This window comes from Salvia hispanica, chromosome 4 (assembly GCF_029641045.1).
Source record: "Salvia hispanica isolate PSC_SH4W2 chromosome 4, Shi_PSC_v1, whole genome shotgun sequence".
In the NCBI taxonomy this organism is placed as follows: Eukaryota; Viridiplantae; Streptophyta; class Magnoliopsida; order Lamiales; family Lamiaceae; genus Salvia; species Salvia hispanica.
This window is the reverse complement of record NC_142695.1, coordinates 51,142,232-51,157,769: the sequence shown is the minus strand read 5'-3', so window position 1 is coordinate 51,157,769 and position 15,538 is coordinate 51,142,232. Positions and strand designations below refer to the sequence as shown.

General features: G+C 32.4%; 2 protein-coding genes across 2 annotated transcripts; one reads left to right on the top strand and one right to left on the bottom strand.

Moving 5' to 3' along the window:
* The first annotated feature begins 976 nt into the window (after positions 1-976).
* LOC125196418 (uncharacterized) lies at positions 977-4,106 on the top strand. The gene is made up of 7 exons (XM_048094926.2): positions 977-1,285; positions 1,633-1,762; positions 1,873-2,000; positions 2,357-2,495; positions 2,938-3,043; positions 3,358-3,412; positions 3,492-4,106. The coding sequence occupies exons 1-7, from the start codon at positions 1,112-1,114 to the stop codon at positions 3,867-3,869; spliced, it is 1,110 nt and encodes a 369-aa protein (XP_047950883.1). The 5' UTR covers positions 977-1,111; the 3' UTR covers positions 3,870-4,106.
* Positions 4,107-5,623: 1,517 nt separating this feature from the next.
* LOC125196670 (auxin-induced protein 22B-like) lies at positions 5,624-6,667 on the bottom strand. The gene is made up of 2 exons (XM_048095277.2): positions 6,417-6,667; positions 5,624-6,318 (listed from the first exon to the last, which is right to left on the bottom strand). The coding sequence occupies exons 1-2, from the start codon at positions 6,545-6,547 to the stop codon at positions 5,955-5,957; spliced, it is 495 nt and encodes a 164-aa protein (XP_047951234.1). The 5' UTR covers positions 6,548-6,667; the 3' UTR covers positions 5,624-5,954.
* Between the last annotated feature and the right edge of the window lie 8,871 nt (positions 6,668-15,538).

The window sequence follows — 15,538 nt, the reverse complement described above, 5'->3', positions numbered from 1 at the left end:
AAGATAAAGGAAATAAAATATTGAGAAATTAAGAAGTGTATAAGATAAAAAAATAAATTAAAATTAAGATAAAGAAAGAAGTGTACACATAAGATAAAGGAAAGAAAATATTGAGAAATTAAGAAGTGTACAAGATAAATAAAGAAAGAAAATATTGAGAAATTAAGAAGTGTACAAGATAAATAAAGAAAGAAAATTGAAACAGATTAAAAAGTAATCCACAAATTGGCAGTGCTAAGATTCGAACATGGGCAAGTAAATTAAATATGCTAGAGCTTTACCACCAGATCACATGCAACAATGTGTATTCTTACCTCAATAATACAATTAATTTTGAAATTTTGGGGGTACAGTTGTACCCCTTGTTCCCACATGGATACGCCGCTGCATATAATGTGACCACTCTTGTATGTGTATAATGGAAGTGCTTTGATTAGAATTAAACATTGATGGAAACAAGAAACAAATAAATAAGAGACTTTTTTTTACATCAACAAACAGCACAGAGCATACATGGTGAGGAACTTAACCTCAAGCAGCCATATTGTGTGAAATGGATAATTGTTAGCCAGCAATAAAGTAACAATTTCCTAAACTTTGTTATGTATTTTCAACACAACTTCAAAACGTAAGATAACTTTAGACGAGGGATAACTTTAGACTTTTGGGTTGATGGTGTTAGGAAAATTTAAAGAAGATAGACTTAGAAAAGTGAGAAAAGACAAAGTGCAACTAATTTATGACATATCGTGTCCGACATTAAATTCGCATTAAAAGTGACAAAAAAATGGAAATCATTTATTTTGAAATTCAAATCCCGTCTATTTGCATTGCACTGTTATCATAATTACGTAACTAATGCCAACTTTATTCCTACTAATTTGAGATTATCATCAAATCAAATACTATCAGATATACTGATGATTATACAAAAATCATTTAAATTAGAAGCCCAAAGTAAAACCTAGCTAACACATAACATGAAAGCCCAAACTAAAATACGTAATTGAAAAGGAATTTAATTAAGTGGCGCCTCCATTTCTTTCTCTCTCCCTCACCGGCGAAGCCCTCCCCCACCGCGCCGCCGCGCCGCCTTCCTCAGTTGTTGAATATGGGGCACGGAGGCTACGGGAAGCGCAAAGGCGCCTCCACCATCGAGAGGAAGAAGCCCGCCGCCCAGCGCCGCCCCAAGGCCCTAGCAATCGACAAGAAGTCCAAGGCCGGCAAGCCAAAATCCGTCACTTTTAAGAACCAAATCCGCTCCATTGAACGCATGCTTCGCAAAGTATTTCCTTCCACTTTCCCTTTTTTAACGGTTTTCCCTGCTGTATGTTTACTTTTGCTGGCTATGTGGTGAAATTTTGCGTTTGATTTGGCGAAACCCCTTATTTTGGGGGTAGATATCGGTTTATTGAAATCAATTTCTGTTTGGTATTACACTGAAAGTAAGTTATTGGCTATTGCAAAGTATGTAAATTAGGGTTTTTTTTGGTTAAGCATTAGTCTTTTCGGATGCTAGAACTTGTAAAACTCAAGAAATTGGATGTCAGAGTGTTGATAAGCTAATAAACTCTTATGAATTTGCTAATTTTAACGAAAGGTGTAGATGATCAATTCTATGGTGATGCACAGGATCTGCCTCTTGAGATAAAGGAAGCTCAAGAGAAGAAGTTGGAGGAGCTCAAGAGACAACAGGATATTCAAAATCGTCTGGCTCTGGAGCGTAAAATATTTTTGCGGTATAGAAGGATCAAATTTTTTGGTGAGTAGAGAAATTTCGTTTGGTTCTTTACTGCAAATGTCCTTGTTCTTAGTACTCCAACTCTAAAGAATTGCTGGAAGTGTTTACTAATTCCAATCTTTCGTTGCCAGAGAGAAGAAAGATCGAAAGAAGGATAAGGCGGCTGGAGAAACAGCAGCGAGCTTCAACTGGGCAGGCTCAGGAAGCAGATATATCTGAGCAACTATCTAAACTGAAGGAAGATCTTGAATATGTCAAGGTATGTTAAGGCATGTTATGCTGCTGAACAGATACTAATTAGTCATCCTCGAACTGTATATGGTCGTACTATCTTTTAATCATAGCTATCTCTATCTACACAATAAGAGCTATAGATTCTGTACCCATCTTAATCAGATTTGCTTTATGTGGAAAAAAAGAGCAGCTATTCCTAGGTGATTTGTGGTGATGAAACGGAGCAGAATAAGTTTATGCACAAAGTGATTTGGGTTTATTCAACGACATATAGTGCTATAAGATTGCATATATTCTTTTCTCATTGAAATTGAGTCCGTGCATTAGTTTCAGAAAGACTCTAACTAATAATTTATTCTTTATTTTGTAACATCAATGCAGTTCTTTCCAAAAACCGAGAAATATGTCTCGTTATATGTTGGAGGTGACGAGGCTGAAATCATGGAAAAAAGAAATACTTTGCGCAAGCAAATTAAGGATAATCTGATTGCAGCTGCTGCAAGTGGAAAGGAGTTGGAAGGTACTTTTTTTTGCTAAGTAAGAGTACTAGTTTTGCTTAAGCTGGGTAGTAGTTGGGTTTTTCTAGGAGATAGAGTGAACGGATTGTCTTATTTGTATTCTCCTAGGACCAGTATCATACTTCTCAAGTAATTATGAAGTTTAGAGGCCATTGGTATAGAAGTTAATTGGAAAATCATATTCTGCAAAAACATTGGTTTGTTTATTGATTGTTTTGTCGATTAGTAAGTGAATAATATTTTGCTGGAGCTACATTTCTTATTATAAAATATAAGTAAAGCAGTAGCTTCTATTTTAGATATAGCTTTCATCCCCTGATGATGCTAGTATTGAAGAGAGCTAGTGTGTGATGTGAGAGCACAATATGTCATGTTTTTTTATCACTACTGTATATTTTTAACATTACTTCAATAGAATTATATCAGTATCAATTTATGCCACAGAAACAGGGAGTGAGGATGATGGTGCCTTAGATCCCAGTGATGATGATTTCTTTCTAAATGGGAGCTCTAGTGAAGAGGGTGAAGCAGATGATGAATGGAGTGCAAGGTACTCATCCCAACTAAGGGCTGTCTCAGTTTTGCATTTCATTTCAATTCAATATCCCAGGATCTCTAGAAATTCTGCTTTCGTCCTTTGATTCTCCAAAGCCCTATTAGAATGTGAGCCCCAAATATTCAATTAAAGATGCTGTTCTCATGCTATGTACAAGCCATTGCATTGTCTCGATGATGGCAATATTTAATTAATCTTCTTGTCGTAGGAAGCTTTGCTCCATAAAGTGTATAATTTACTATCAGCTTCTCACTTTCTATTTCTTCATTGAGTACACTATCAAGAGAAACTTTTCATTTGGCATGCAGGGATCAAGCCTCTGGCAAGGCAGCATCCGGAATGTCCAGTGACGAAAGAAATCAGGTTAGCAAGTGGTATAATGGTTTCACTTATTTCATACTACAAGCTGAAAGCTGATATTTCTTTTTTTGTATACTTTCAGAAGCTGATCTCTGCTCGTGCTCTAATGCCACCTCCTGGTCCATCCAGGAAGCCAGTTGCAAGTTCAACTAAGAACGAACCAAAATTTGCAGGATACAATAAGAAGCCATACAACAGAGCTGAGATATCCACATCTAGCAACACTTCTAGTATCAACGGTAGACCTACCTATGATAAGAAGCCATACAGCAAAGCTGACGGTAAGAAGCCTTACAGGAGAGCTGAAATATCCACATCTAGCAACACCTCTAGCAGCAGCTTCGGTAGACCTCCCCCACAAAAGAGAGGCCCCGTGGACTCTACTACTGGTACCTTGAGCTCCAACTCAGACGCTAGAAAACCACGGAGAAAGAGGAGGCCTAAGAAGAAAAAGCAATAGACAAAATAGTCATGAGGCATGTTTGTGTTAATCTTCTTACTACGATCTGAGGTGATTTTGAATTTGATTCTTGATTAAGGATCGACTCAACACTGGCTGAAGAATGTTGTCCTTTCTAGTTGTAGGTTGATTGGCCTACTGTTGTTAAGATATGTAATTTAATCTTCCAACTTCTCATCTGTAATATCTAAACCAGTTTTGCTATCAATTTCTCAAATTTAGTTATTTTTTGTGACATTGTGATAGACTCCCTTTTTACGTACTCCCCTGTTACAAAAGGAATCTTACTCAACTTAGGGACATCCCAAAAATGACTCGCTAACATTGAAATGTCCCAAAAATGAATTTGAATCACATTGAAATGTCCTAGAAATGAATGCGAATAACTAAACAAGGGACTAAATCACACTTTTCTTCAAGAATGATTAGGTAATCATGCCTTTTTTCACGCAAGAGCGGCACAAAGACTGTTTGGCCATAAGTAAAGAGGGGCAATGGTTAGTGCTAACATTAATATCTGTATTTTCCTGGAGAAAAAAGAAGCTGCTTTTCTAGCACAGGGCTCTAAAAATAGTGCAAAACAATGCTTAAAAAAACTTCTTTAAAATATCATCGAATTATGATGGATGGAATAGGGCTGGGAAAAAATACCGAAATACCGAAATACCGGCCTTATCGTATCGAAAAAATACCGAAAATACCGAATTTTCGGTATACCGTGACTTTCGGTACGGTATGATACCTTACCGAAAGATTCCGGTAAGGTAACAGTATGAATTTTCAAATACCGCGGTATACCGTTGCATACCGAAATTCGGTATATACCGTAAATTAAGGTATATACCGTAAACTAAGGTATATACCACAAAAATATAAACACAATTATATATAAAATATATTTTATATATTTTTAAATTGTAAAATCTATTGTGAAATATAAATATAATTATGAATAAATTATATTTAATTTATTTTTAAAATTATAAAATATAAATAATATTCTAAATACTCTAATTTTCTATTTTAATTGATGTTGAAAGTCAGGTATACCGCAAAAGTAAGGTATACCGAACTTCGGTACGGCATACCGAAAATGAGGTATGGTATCGGTATGGAAATTCGCCATACCGAAAATAAGGTATACCGAAGTTCGGTATACCGAAAACTTTGGTAAGGTAAAGGTATGACTTTTTCGCATACCGTATTTACGGTAAGGTATATGGTATGTTGGTTTCGGTAAGGTATACCTTACCTACCCACCCCTAGGATGGAATTATAAATCTAGGGTAGTGATAAAATGCAAACTTATATATTGTACAAACTCAAAACTCCTCAATACAGCTTCAACACTGTTTCAATACAATATCAACACAATATCAACACAGTGTAAAATTTTAAGATTTTAATGTCAACACAGTATCAACACAACATCAATCATTGACAACGTTGAACTTCTGTTGATATTTTCCTGTTGATGCTTTTTTGTGATCTGTTGACAATTTTCAGTGATCCAGATCATAGTTTTGAGTTTGTACAATATTTAGAGTTTTCATTTGATCACGTTACTATAAATCTATTTGTATATATAACTATAACACCAAATTTAGTTTAAAAATTTAACTACAAAAATCAAATCTCCATTACATGAACTCTCTCATTTTCATCTTGCATCTACCTGATCACTGAAAGATTCTTGATGTCCTGACACTAAAAAATCTATGGATCTTACAAACAACAGTAGAATCAAAATCACATGAACTCCAAATAGTCAATGATTCATTTCATTTCAATGTGTCAACCAATGACACAAGATACAACCATTGAATTACACAACACATGAAGAACCTCAACCCAAAACTCGAAAAGAAATACACTGTATTTACACAACAGCACCAAAATTGTGTATGCCTTCGGTTTACTCTTCCCCCCTAATTGCAACAACAAATACATCCCAGGTTGGATGCTGCAATATTATCAAGAACACCTCTGTTCCAAGGGGAAGTTTCACTATCTTGTTTCATCTTCGAAAACCCAAGCTCCAGGATGATGATGATGATCTCTCCACATCCTCTCTCTCTTGATGATTCATACAGCACAGCCTAAGCCTCTGGCATCTGAGGCTTTCATGATCCTCAGCTTCTTGCAAGATGACTTGAACATCTCCCATGGAACATCCCCAACAAGCATCAAGTCACCATCTTTGTCTTCATAGGCAGGTGCATATTCAGACCCTTTGTATCCCTCTCTCTCACTGTATTCACCTATGGTGAGCTTAAACATCTTCTCCAAACCCTCAAGAAGCTCCAAATAGCCATTGTAAACCTTCAAATCAATCTTCCTGAGGTAAGGAGCTCCATCCATGCTCACCTTCACAAAACTCCCACTTTCCACCTCCGCCAAATTGTTCTTCCGGTAAGATCTAACCGGCGGCCACCCCACAATCTGTGCCCTATTGTCAAAAAACCATTCACGTAAGGTCAGCCACAGCTACAAAAATTACAATAATTGAAACCCTAACACAACAAATTAAAGCCCAATTCTTCTTACTTGGGAGGTGAGGGGGCGGAATCGGAGTCAGGGGATGAGCGCTTGTTGTTTTTGGGGGGAGAAATTGCATCGGTGGTGCCGGGAAGCCCCAATCGGAGCTCGGTGGCCTTCAAATTGAGATCGGAATCCATTAAAAATCGAGTCTTGGAAGGGGAAAAGTGAAATGGTGGTGATGGGTGAAGAGGATAAGGATGGAGAGGTGGGTTATAAAGGAAGGGTGCGTGAATATGGGAGAAAGAGAGGGTAGAGTTGTCGGAAGGGGGAGGGACAGGAATGGAGGGAGGAGGGGACAAGGGAGGGACAAGCTCAGCCGCCCAGATGGTCAAGATGCGTTTTTGGGGGTTTTGTATAATTGGGTTTTGGGAAATATCAACACTTGGACGATTCAATACCAATTTTTTATTTTATTTTCATTTTTTAACTTATTTCAATTCAACTTTTTTATTAGATGTATTTATTTAAAATTTTATATTTATAAAAGTAAAGAAATGACAAATAAAAACCAAATTTTACTAATTGAAATTTCAAATTTTAGAAGAGTCTGTGTTTATTGGGATTCATAGAAAACTAGAACTAAGATGATGGTGTATTCATTGATTCAAATAATACTATAATCCGACTCAACTACATTCGTACAGTAATAATTTACTCTTCTAATTTTGATTATTATATGAAAGTTCAAATAATTAAAATTCGTGTAAATAAATATAAATGCAAAGTTTAATAATTTTTTATGTTAAAATGGAGTAATAGTTATGTGGAAATAGACATAATAGTATTTGATTTGCTAGATATGATTATTTGAAAATTAGTTGGTTTGTTGGAATTGGCTCTAACCGGACTCTGTTTAATTGAATAAATTATAGGAGTACTATCTATATATGTGGAAGTGTGGAACGTGAAGTCGGAATCGGATATCTTATTTAATAATAATCTCCAGTTGATAGTTTGATTTTCATTTTTCATTTTTTAATCTCCAGTTGATAGTTTGATTTTCATTGCATTAATAAGGGTTTTTTCGCTAAGTTAATCTCTACCACATAGTAGTATTATATTACATTTGTTAAAATCCATCATTTTAACTAGAAGTAGTTTATTTCTTTCTTTTTCTACTACATTAATATAACACGTTTTTAATTTTAAATAAAACCACGCACATTCATTTTTATGTAGTACTACTAATTTTAATGACTTAGGCCGTGAGATTTGACTAACCAAATGTTTATTATGTTCACTTCTTATTTTCGAACTATCGATTCATGAAGGTTTATTTTGCCAAAGAATAAGAAAAATAATTGTTCAACAACTTTATACAACTATAAATAAATAAAACTAATAATTCGCTATAATGATTAATTATCAATCATTACTATTGATTCTCCAAATGGAGTAGCATTATTTAATGCAATATTATTGAATCTTATATGAATTATGTCAACTTAAAATTAAGCATTTTTTCTTTAAAATACTCAGTGCTGCAAGGAATATTAATGACGACCCCAATAAAATTATTGTGTTCATTTAAATATTAGGTTGCGATTCCTGAAGAAACGATTTTGATTAGTTGAAAATTTCAAAATGAATTATGAATCCATTTTCTAAAAATAAAAATCTTTTATTTAGAAAAGATACCATTTTCTGTCTGCTTTCTGTATGACAAATTATATTTAACATTTCTACTTTTTCTTCTTGATTATTAAAAGTGACTTGATAAATTTATTTTATTTCTTCGATATGAGAAGATGATGGGATCAAGTTTTAGAATATAATCACAACCTTTCCACACAACTGATTAAAATGTTAGATGTCTCATCATTTACCATTTTAACTAATTTTATTTAATGTGTGGAGCCAACTAAATTTAGGGTCACATGAAACGAAGCTAAAATCTTGATATTTGCCTGACAAAGAAAGGGATACACAACTAACAAACACCAAATATCATAAAGAATTGAGCAACTCATACTTTGTTTCTTATCCACACAAAAAAAGAGAGAGAAAAAAAAATACACTAAACATTTGATGAATTATGATGTGTGGATATGCCTAAAGTTCGGTAGAACGAATTAATTAAAATTCATAATCCAAAAAAAGAAAAAAGAAAAAAAAATTAAAGGATCCCTACAAAAGGTTTGCAATGCACTAGATTAGTTAAAGATCACTTTTCCAAAGACAAATGTCTTTTAATTAGCAAAAATTGATTAGACAATAATCAAACTTAGTGCAAACTAACATGCAAATGTAACATTATAATATTATGTATATGTGTATATTAGAACAAAGTTTGGTAGATGATCATGGCCACCTTGCTTTGATAAGAGAGTATCCTTAAAGCCTAGACATGATGGCACATATGTTGTGCAATTATATGTGTATTTCATTATTCAATTCACAAACACAAGCATTAATCATTTTATGTCTACTAAATGTTATGCTCTTTCGCAAGATGTAAAGACAACAAATTAAATATCGTTAGGCTAGGTTAGTTGAAGAATAGGAAAAAGATAATATCGGTTTGATTTCTACAATTTCTCTTTCCCTAAATATTTTAAACAAAATTACTACTACTATATACTAATGTTTGGACATTCACTTATACAAAAATCACAATTTTGCTTAACCCATGTACTTAATCATGATCATTCCGTTGTTTCATTTTTCGGTCCTTAGCTGAAGGAAAGAGACAAATAATTGAGGCAAATCAAGCTCTCCGACTAGCTAGGACAAGAGTCGAGGCTGTCAGTGCAATTTCATAACTAGTTGGTGCGTTCAAATAATCAAAAGAGTTTCTAAATCCTATTTTAATTGCATTCACTCGACAGAATCCAATTTTGATACAACACAATTTAAAATTGAAATAAATAAGAAGTGAACATCTTTCTTAGTAGCGGGGTCGGGGGAAAAGAATAGGAAAGGTGATTTCACTATATTTCTGGCCGGGGACAGGGTATTTTTTTTTTATTAGGGCGGTAGCTCTAAAAAGACAAATTTCCTACCTTTTCTTTTATTTCGGGAGAAATACGATCGGATTTATAATGTGTGATCGGAACATATCTATATACTAAGAAAAATAACTCAGATAGCTATGAAAAGAAAAAATTAACTCCTCCTCGGCTCAAACAATGGCATATGAAGTTAGCAAGAACCTTCTCTAGCTGTTAGCCGGTGAATTCCGGCTCCACGAGTTTTATTTTCTGAATAGGATAAAATATTGGAGTTTCATGTAATAAATCCGTGGGTGTTAAATTGTTGCATCTCTGGATCCAGAGCATAAATATCACTAGTTATGGGTCCATTGCATTGTACTGCACTTCACATGTTATGGATATGCTCAAAAGTTGTAAGCTATTTTGTGTGCTCTAAATTTAGTCACGCATCATTGTTTCTGTTTACTCACCACTCACCAACCCTACCTTAATTCATCATAAAAACATTATTGCTTGAAAAATATACCCTCAACTTGAGTTGTGCAATATATAACAAGCCAGCAATAAATAAATAAATAAATCAAATCAAATACTCTATCGAAACCATTACTAAAGTAAAGCAACGAATGGGCACAAGAAAACAAAACAACGGGTAGTATGCATTCCAACATTATATGTTATGCTCATTCACTAAATGTGCATTGTATTGTATTGTTTGACAAGTACTAGAGAATTTAAAACCGAAGAATACTTAGCCAATTCACCATAATAATGCCTAAAATCGAGACATTGGCACACCTAAGCCAAGCAGCAATGAGCATATATCCATATCTAACGTATGCGAACCCATACTCTGCTAAAGAGAATCAAGAAAAAAACAAACAAGAAAATACTCCACACAAAATAAAACTTGGAGGGAATCGTTAATTCTGTCTAGAATCAACTAAAATTGTTTGGCAAATCTGATTATAGATAAACACTCATAAACATAATAATCAAGTAAATCAAACACTATGATTTGTAAAAGTACGTAGTTATTATTGTGGAATTTGTGTGTTGACATTACTTTTACATACGCGTGTACAACAAAAAACTTACACCATTATTTTGTAACTGGGGGAAATATATAGCCAATGTATGAATAATGTGCAGGCTATAGGTGAAAATTAAAATATTTCAGCACTTTCTAATATTAATCAAGTTTACAATCTAGAAACTTAATTAGAGCATAGTGAAATAAAATAAAACTAAAATTAGAAAATATATTGTGGCCCAAAAACTTCCACCCCCCAACCCAACAACGCAACGCGCACGTGTTCTGTCACTAAAGCGTGTGGAGCCCTCCAACTTCACACGATTGGCTGTTACTTGTAATGTCTATTTCATTCTAATAAATAAGACTACTGTTAGTAGAATTTTACTAAATGTCGATTCGGATTACTGGATTAGTAATCAATCATTGTTTTCATTCCTCAAATCAACAAAACATATTATACAAAATATTGAAAGATGTTGATATTATGAGATTATTAATTAAAGTAAAATAGATAAAATAAAAAAGGTAGTAGGAGTAGTGCACTATGTTGATATTATAAAATTATTTACTAAAATATAAAATAAATTATTTTAACTTACAATTAACTCCTTACTTAGAAATTATTACTATCATTTGGTGACTTTTTTAGTAAGAGACATGTTTCTAGTAGTATCAGAAATGCTTTTAAAGAACAATATTTATCGTAATAACACACTTATGTTATATTGTAGTAACATATTAAAAATGCTTATTGGATGATTATTTAGAAAGAGTTCAATCATCTCTAAGCCACGATTAATCATAAAGTCCGTCATTCGATTTGCTTGATATTTGTCTCTGCAAGCCATGGTTTATCAGCCTAAAACTAGACATGTCTAATGATGTCATAATTGTTGCCCCTATTTCTTTGCTTGTATGCAAGTTTTATGGTCATACAATAATTTGTCACTGAGTGAAATGAATATATATTTGTTGATATGGTGACTATAAATCTAAAATATTTTTTTTTCTCCCAAGATGATTCGGTATGGTAATTTATCATGATATTCAATTGATTAATGTTAGTACTATTATATTTCAACTTTCGATTTGGATTCGATTTGATTGAGTTTGAAATCTGCTCCCTGTCAGTACTTCTCCAAAACAGGGCAGACCATAGCCACACTTTTTGCAAGTTGAAAGTCATGCCACGTCAATAACTATTTTACCAATCATTTCTTTTTGGAGTAATATTTTTATATTCAACAATTAAATAAGCGATTTATTAGCATCGATATTGTTTGATAGCAAATTTATTGCGGTGATTGAGAAATAGTGAGAGACAAAAATGAGATTTTAGCATAAATGAGAAATTGTTAGTTGAGGAGAATGATGTTAGAATACAGCAAAGAAATGTGGTTGTCTTTAGATGAAAGCATGATCTATAAAGACGACGGGGCTTACTACCTCCGATTCTTAAAAATAGAAACAATTTTTATTTGGTATCTTTTATTAAAAATTGAAATTATTTAAACTTTCTATTTTAAAAAGTGGATTCCACAATTCACAAACTCTATTTCCACTACATTTTCTCTTTCTCTTTCTTGCTTTACCAATTCTTATCTCATACTCCTTCTGTCCCAAGGAATATGATCCTTTTCTTGGGCGACACGGGATTTTATACACTTTTATATTGTGTGTTAAGTGGAGAGAGTAAAGTAAGAAAGATGGAATAAAGTAGAGATAAAGTGATTTCTACTTTTAGTAATAGGTCATCTTGGGTGAGACAAACTAAAAAGGAAAGTGAGTCATCTTCGGTGGGACGGAGGGAGTACTTCATTTCACCACTTGTGTATTAAAACTCGTGTCATTTCAAATACTTTAGTACTGGATTTTTTTAAAACGGAGGCAGTACTATTTTGATGGATTGACTCGTCACTAAATTTTAATTTTATCAGATCAAATTCGTGACTTACACCTCACATATCCATTCGCTATAATCTACATGCAAGATCAAAATATATTTTTGATCTTTTTTAATCAATTTAAATTTCATGAAAGAAGTATTAAATTTTGGCTAACCTTTTTTAATCAATCAACGTGGTTTTTTAGTTTTTACAGATTAATTTAATCTTCAGCTAATCTTACCACGCCACTTTCAATTTTTCATGATATTAGAGATAGGATAATGATTTTCAACTTCACCAAAATAGATTGAAAGTACACATTGTTTTGGGCCTCTAACATGGGCTTAATGGCTCGTGAGGTGGTCCATCAATGGTTTAAATAAGTGAAAGAGATATTATTAATATAAAATCTAAATGAAAAAACATGAAAAACAACGAGAGTTTAACATGGATGGCATATTATCACTCTCACAGTCGTTGTTATTATTAATTTCAGAAAAAGAATTAAATTTCGGATAATTATAATAATGGCTTGATTAAATTCATAACGGGGTCTGATTGTGATGGGAAGGAATGTCACAGCAACAGTTGTTCTCTGTTTTGGTCCAAATAATAATTGGATTATATTTACAGGGAAATTCAAAAATCAGATTTATGGCAAAATTGACTCTTAACTTATTCTGGACAAAAAAAATTAATTCTCATGGTTACCCCATCCATATTACATAAAAATATTAATGTTACAAATTAAACATATGAGAACTTTTATAAAATTACTATCACTATTATTCAGTACTACAAATCTTATTTGATTATTAAATCTACATTGTTGCTTTTTACAATCGATTTGGAATAAATATCCATCCAATTAAGTCCATAATAATTTGACTATAAGAATTTTGATAGTTTATTCGTGTGTAAGCAAAAGGGTCTTTGGTGACGCCGAAATCACAAACTTTTAGTACTATCAAATATTTAAATACGAAAACTTTAAACTGCACAAGGAAAAGTGAAGTGGTTGGTGTTAGATTATTTGATAATTCTTACTATATCATTCCCTAAATGTGCGACATAATTAGTAAGTTTGGGCATGATTAGCACCACTAACGAGATCCACACTAATATAATAATAAAATAATTAAAAACACTACATTTAGCAATAAAATAGGGGAACAACCAAAAGGTTAATCCTGTCACATATATATAATACAAAATGAAGTGGAGAATTTTGATTGCTACAAAATCTTTAGAAGATCAAACTAAGCCGTATCCACACTTGTAAAGGTGATTCTATCTGATTGTAGGGGATTTTCATCATCTTTTTTGAGCCCCTAACTTATATTATATGATGCAAAATTTGATGTTTGATTTAATTTGATTTTATTTTTTCTCAATCTCATCTAATGATCTTGTTTATCCAATGATTGAGATCTTTTGCTTTTTTAAACCTCTAAACTGATTTTATGTTTAAGGAGGGTAAAAAGCAAAACACATCATACATGCATACATATGTTGAAGATAAATCTGCATATTATTGTGCATAAATTAGCATATAGTTGAACACAAATGCTTAGATTCATGGAGACTTTCTAAATTATAGTACTGATTTTTAATTGATATATTATGAATATGATAATTAATTTCTATAAATTAGAGGAGTATAAAAATAAAATAAAATAATGAGTTTTTTGTCCTCTAACTTCAAAGGTAATACTAAATTACTAAGTAATACATAATGTATTTAAAATATAAAAACAGTGTGTGATATATTCTATGTACATAAATAAATATATACTACTACAATTGAATTTAATAAATTATGCATGTAACGAAAATATAACGACAAAAACTGAAATACAATAGAAACGAGATCTTAGTTGTGTCCAAATAAATATAAATACCGAAGCAACCAATTGCTAGATTCAGCTCCCTTTTCCATTAAATCAAATTTGATATATATCTTGTCGACTTTTAAAACAAATAAAATAATAGGTGTACAATTAAAACTAGTAACATAATAGTAGTAGCAGCAGTAGTAATAAATTTAATATACTGTATACCAATTACAATATTGTCACAAAGCTAGTAAAATAATAGGTGTACAAGGTGTTAATTTATTCGATTTGATTGAATTTGACATCTTTTACATAATCCGTCCAGATCGATGTATCCCCTATTTATGAGATACTGATTTCAATAATTATTCGTGTCCAACTCGAAAAGGTTAAAAGATGATTAATTGACCATGAAATAAGTAACAAGATAAAATAAAGTTTATACTAAAAACAATTGAAAAAGGGGGAAATAATTGTTGACTGCAAGAGACAATATTAACAAGAATTTGAGCAATTAATAAAATGGTACCACATGAAGCGTGTGTTAGATGGCAAAATAAAGAAGAGATGGTGCGCTTTTAAGACATTTCAAAGAGGGGCCCCACCAATTGCCATGGGGATCCATTGTCCCATTTTCAACCAACATATGGAATATTTATTATTGTTCCAAGATTCATATTTATATTTCTATATTTAATTTGCAGTGTGGGTGACCCACAACAGTTAATCATACTTGTATTAATATAATGGACATTTAGTTTAAGTTATTACCAAAAGGATTTATTGGTTGAGTAAGAGAAAATCATAACTTATGGATTCAAGTGCTCCACATTGATTTGTAAAGAATTTTATATGTGATTTATAGATCAAATAAACTTTATTTTCTAATAGATTATTTTTTAAGATTAATTCTTCTTTAGGTATGTAACATTGGTAATGTTACCGAGAATTAACGACTTAAGTTAGGCCTGTCAAATTAGGTACCCGCGGATATCCGATTCGAAATTTTCGGGTACCCGATCCCGAAATTCCCAAAATTCAATACCCGATACCCGACCCGAATTTGATTTCGGGTACCCGGATACCCGACTCGGGTATCCAGTCCCGAAAAATCGGGTATCCAGTCCCAATTGTGATTTTGAATTTTTTTTACTTTTTTTTTTTTGAAAACTAACTACAAATTTTTAGAATTTATTTAATATTATTTAATTCAAATTTAATACAAAGTTGAAGTACTAGTATTCAAAGTAAAAATAATTACAAACTTTTAGAAATATCAAATTCTTATAATAGCTCGAATTTAAGAGAAAATAACTACAAATTTATAGGAATACAAATTCTTGTAATAGTTCGAATTTAAAAGAAAATAACTACAAACTTTGAAAAATACAAAATTCATAAGTTATACTACATATTAACATCTTTTATCCATCCACAA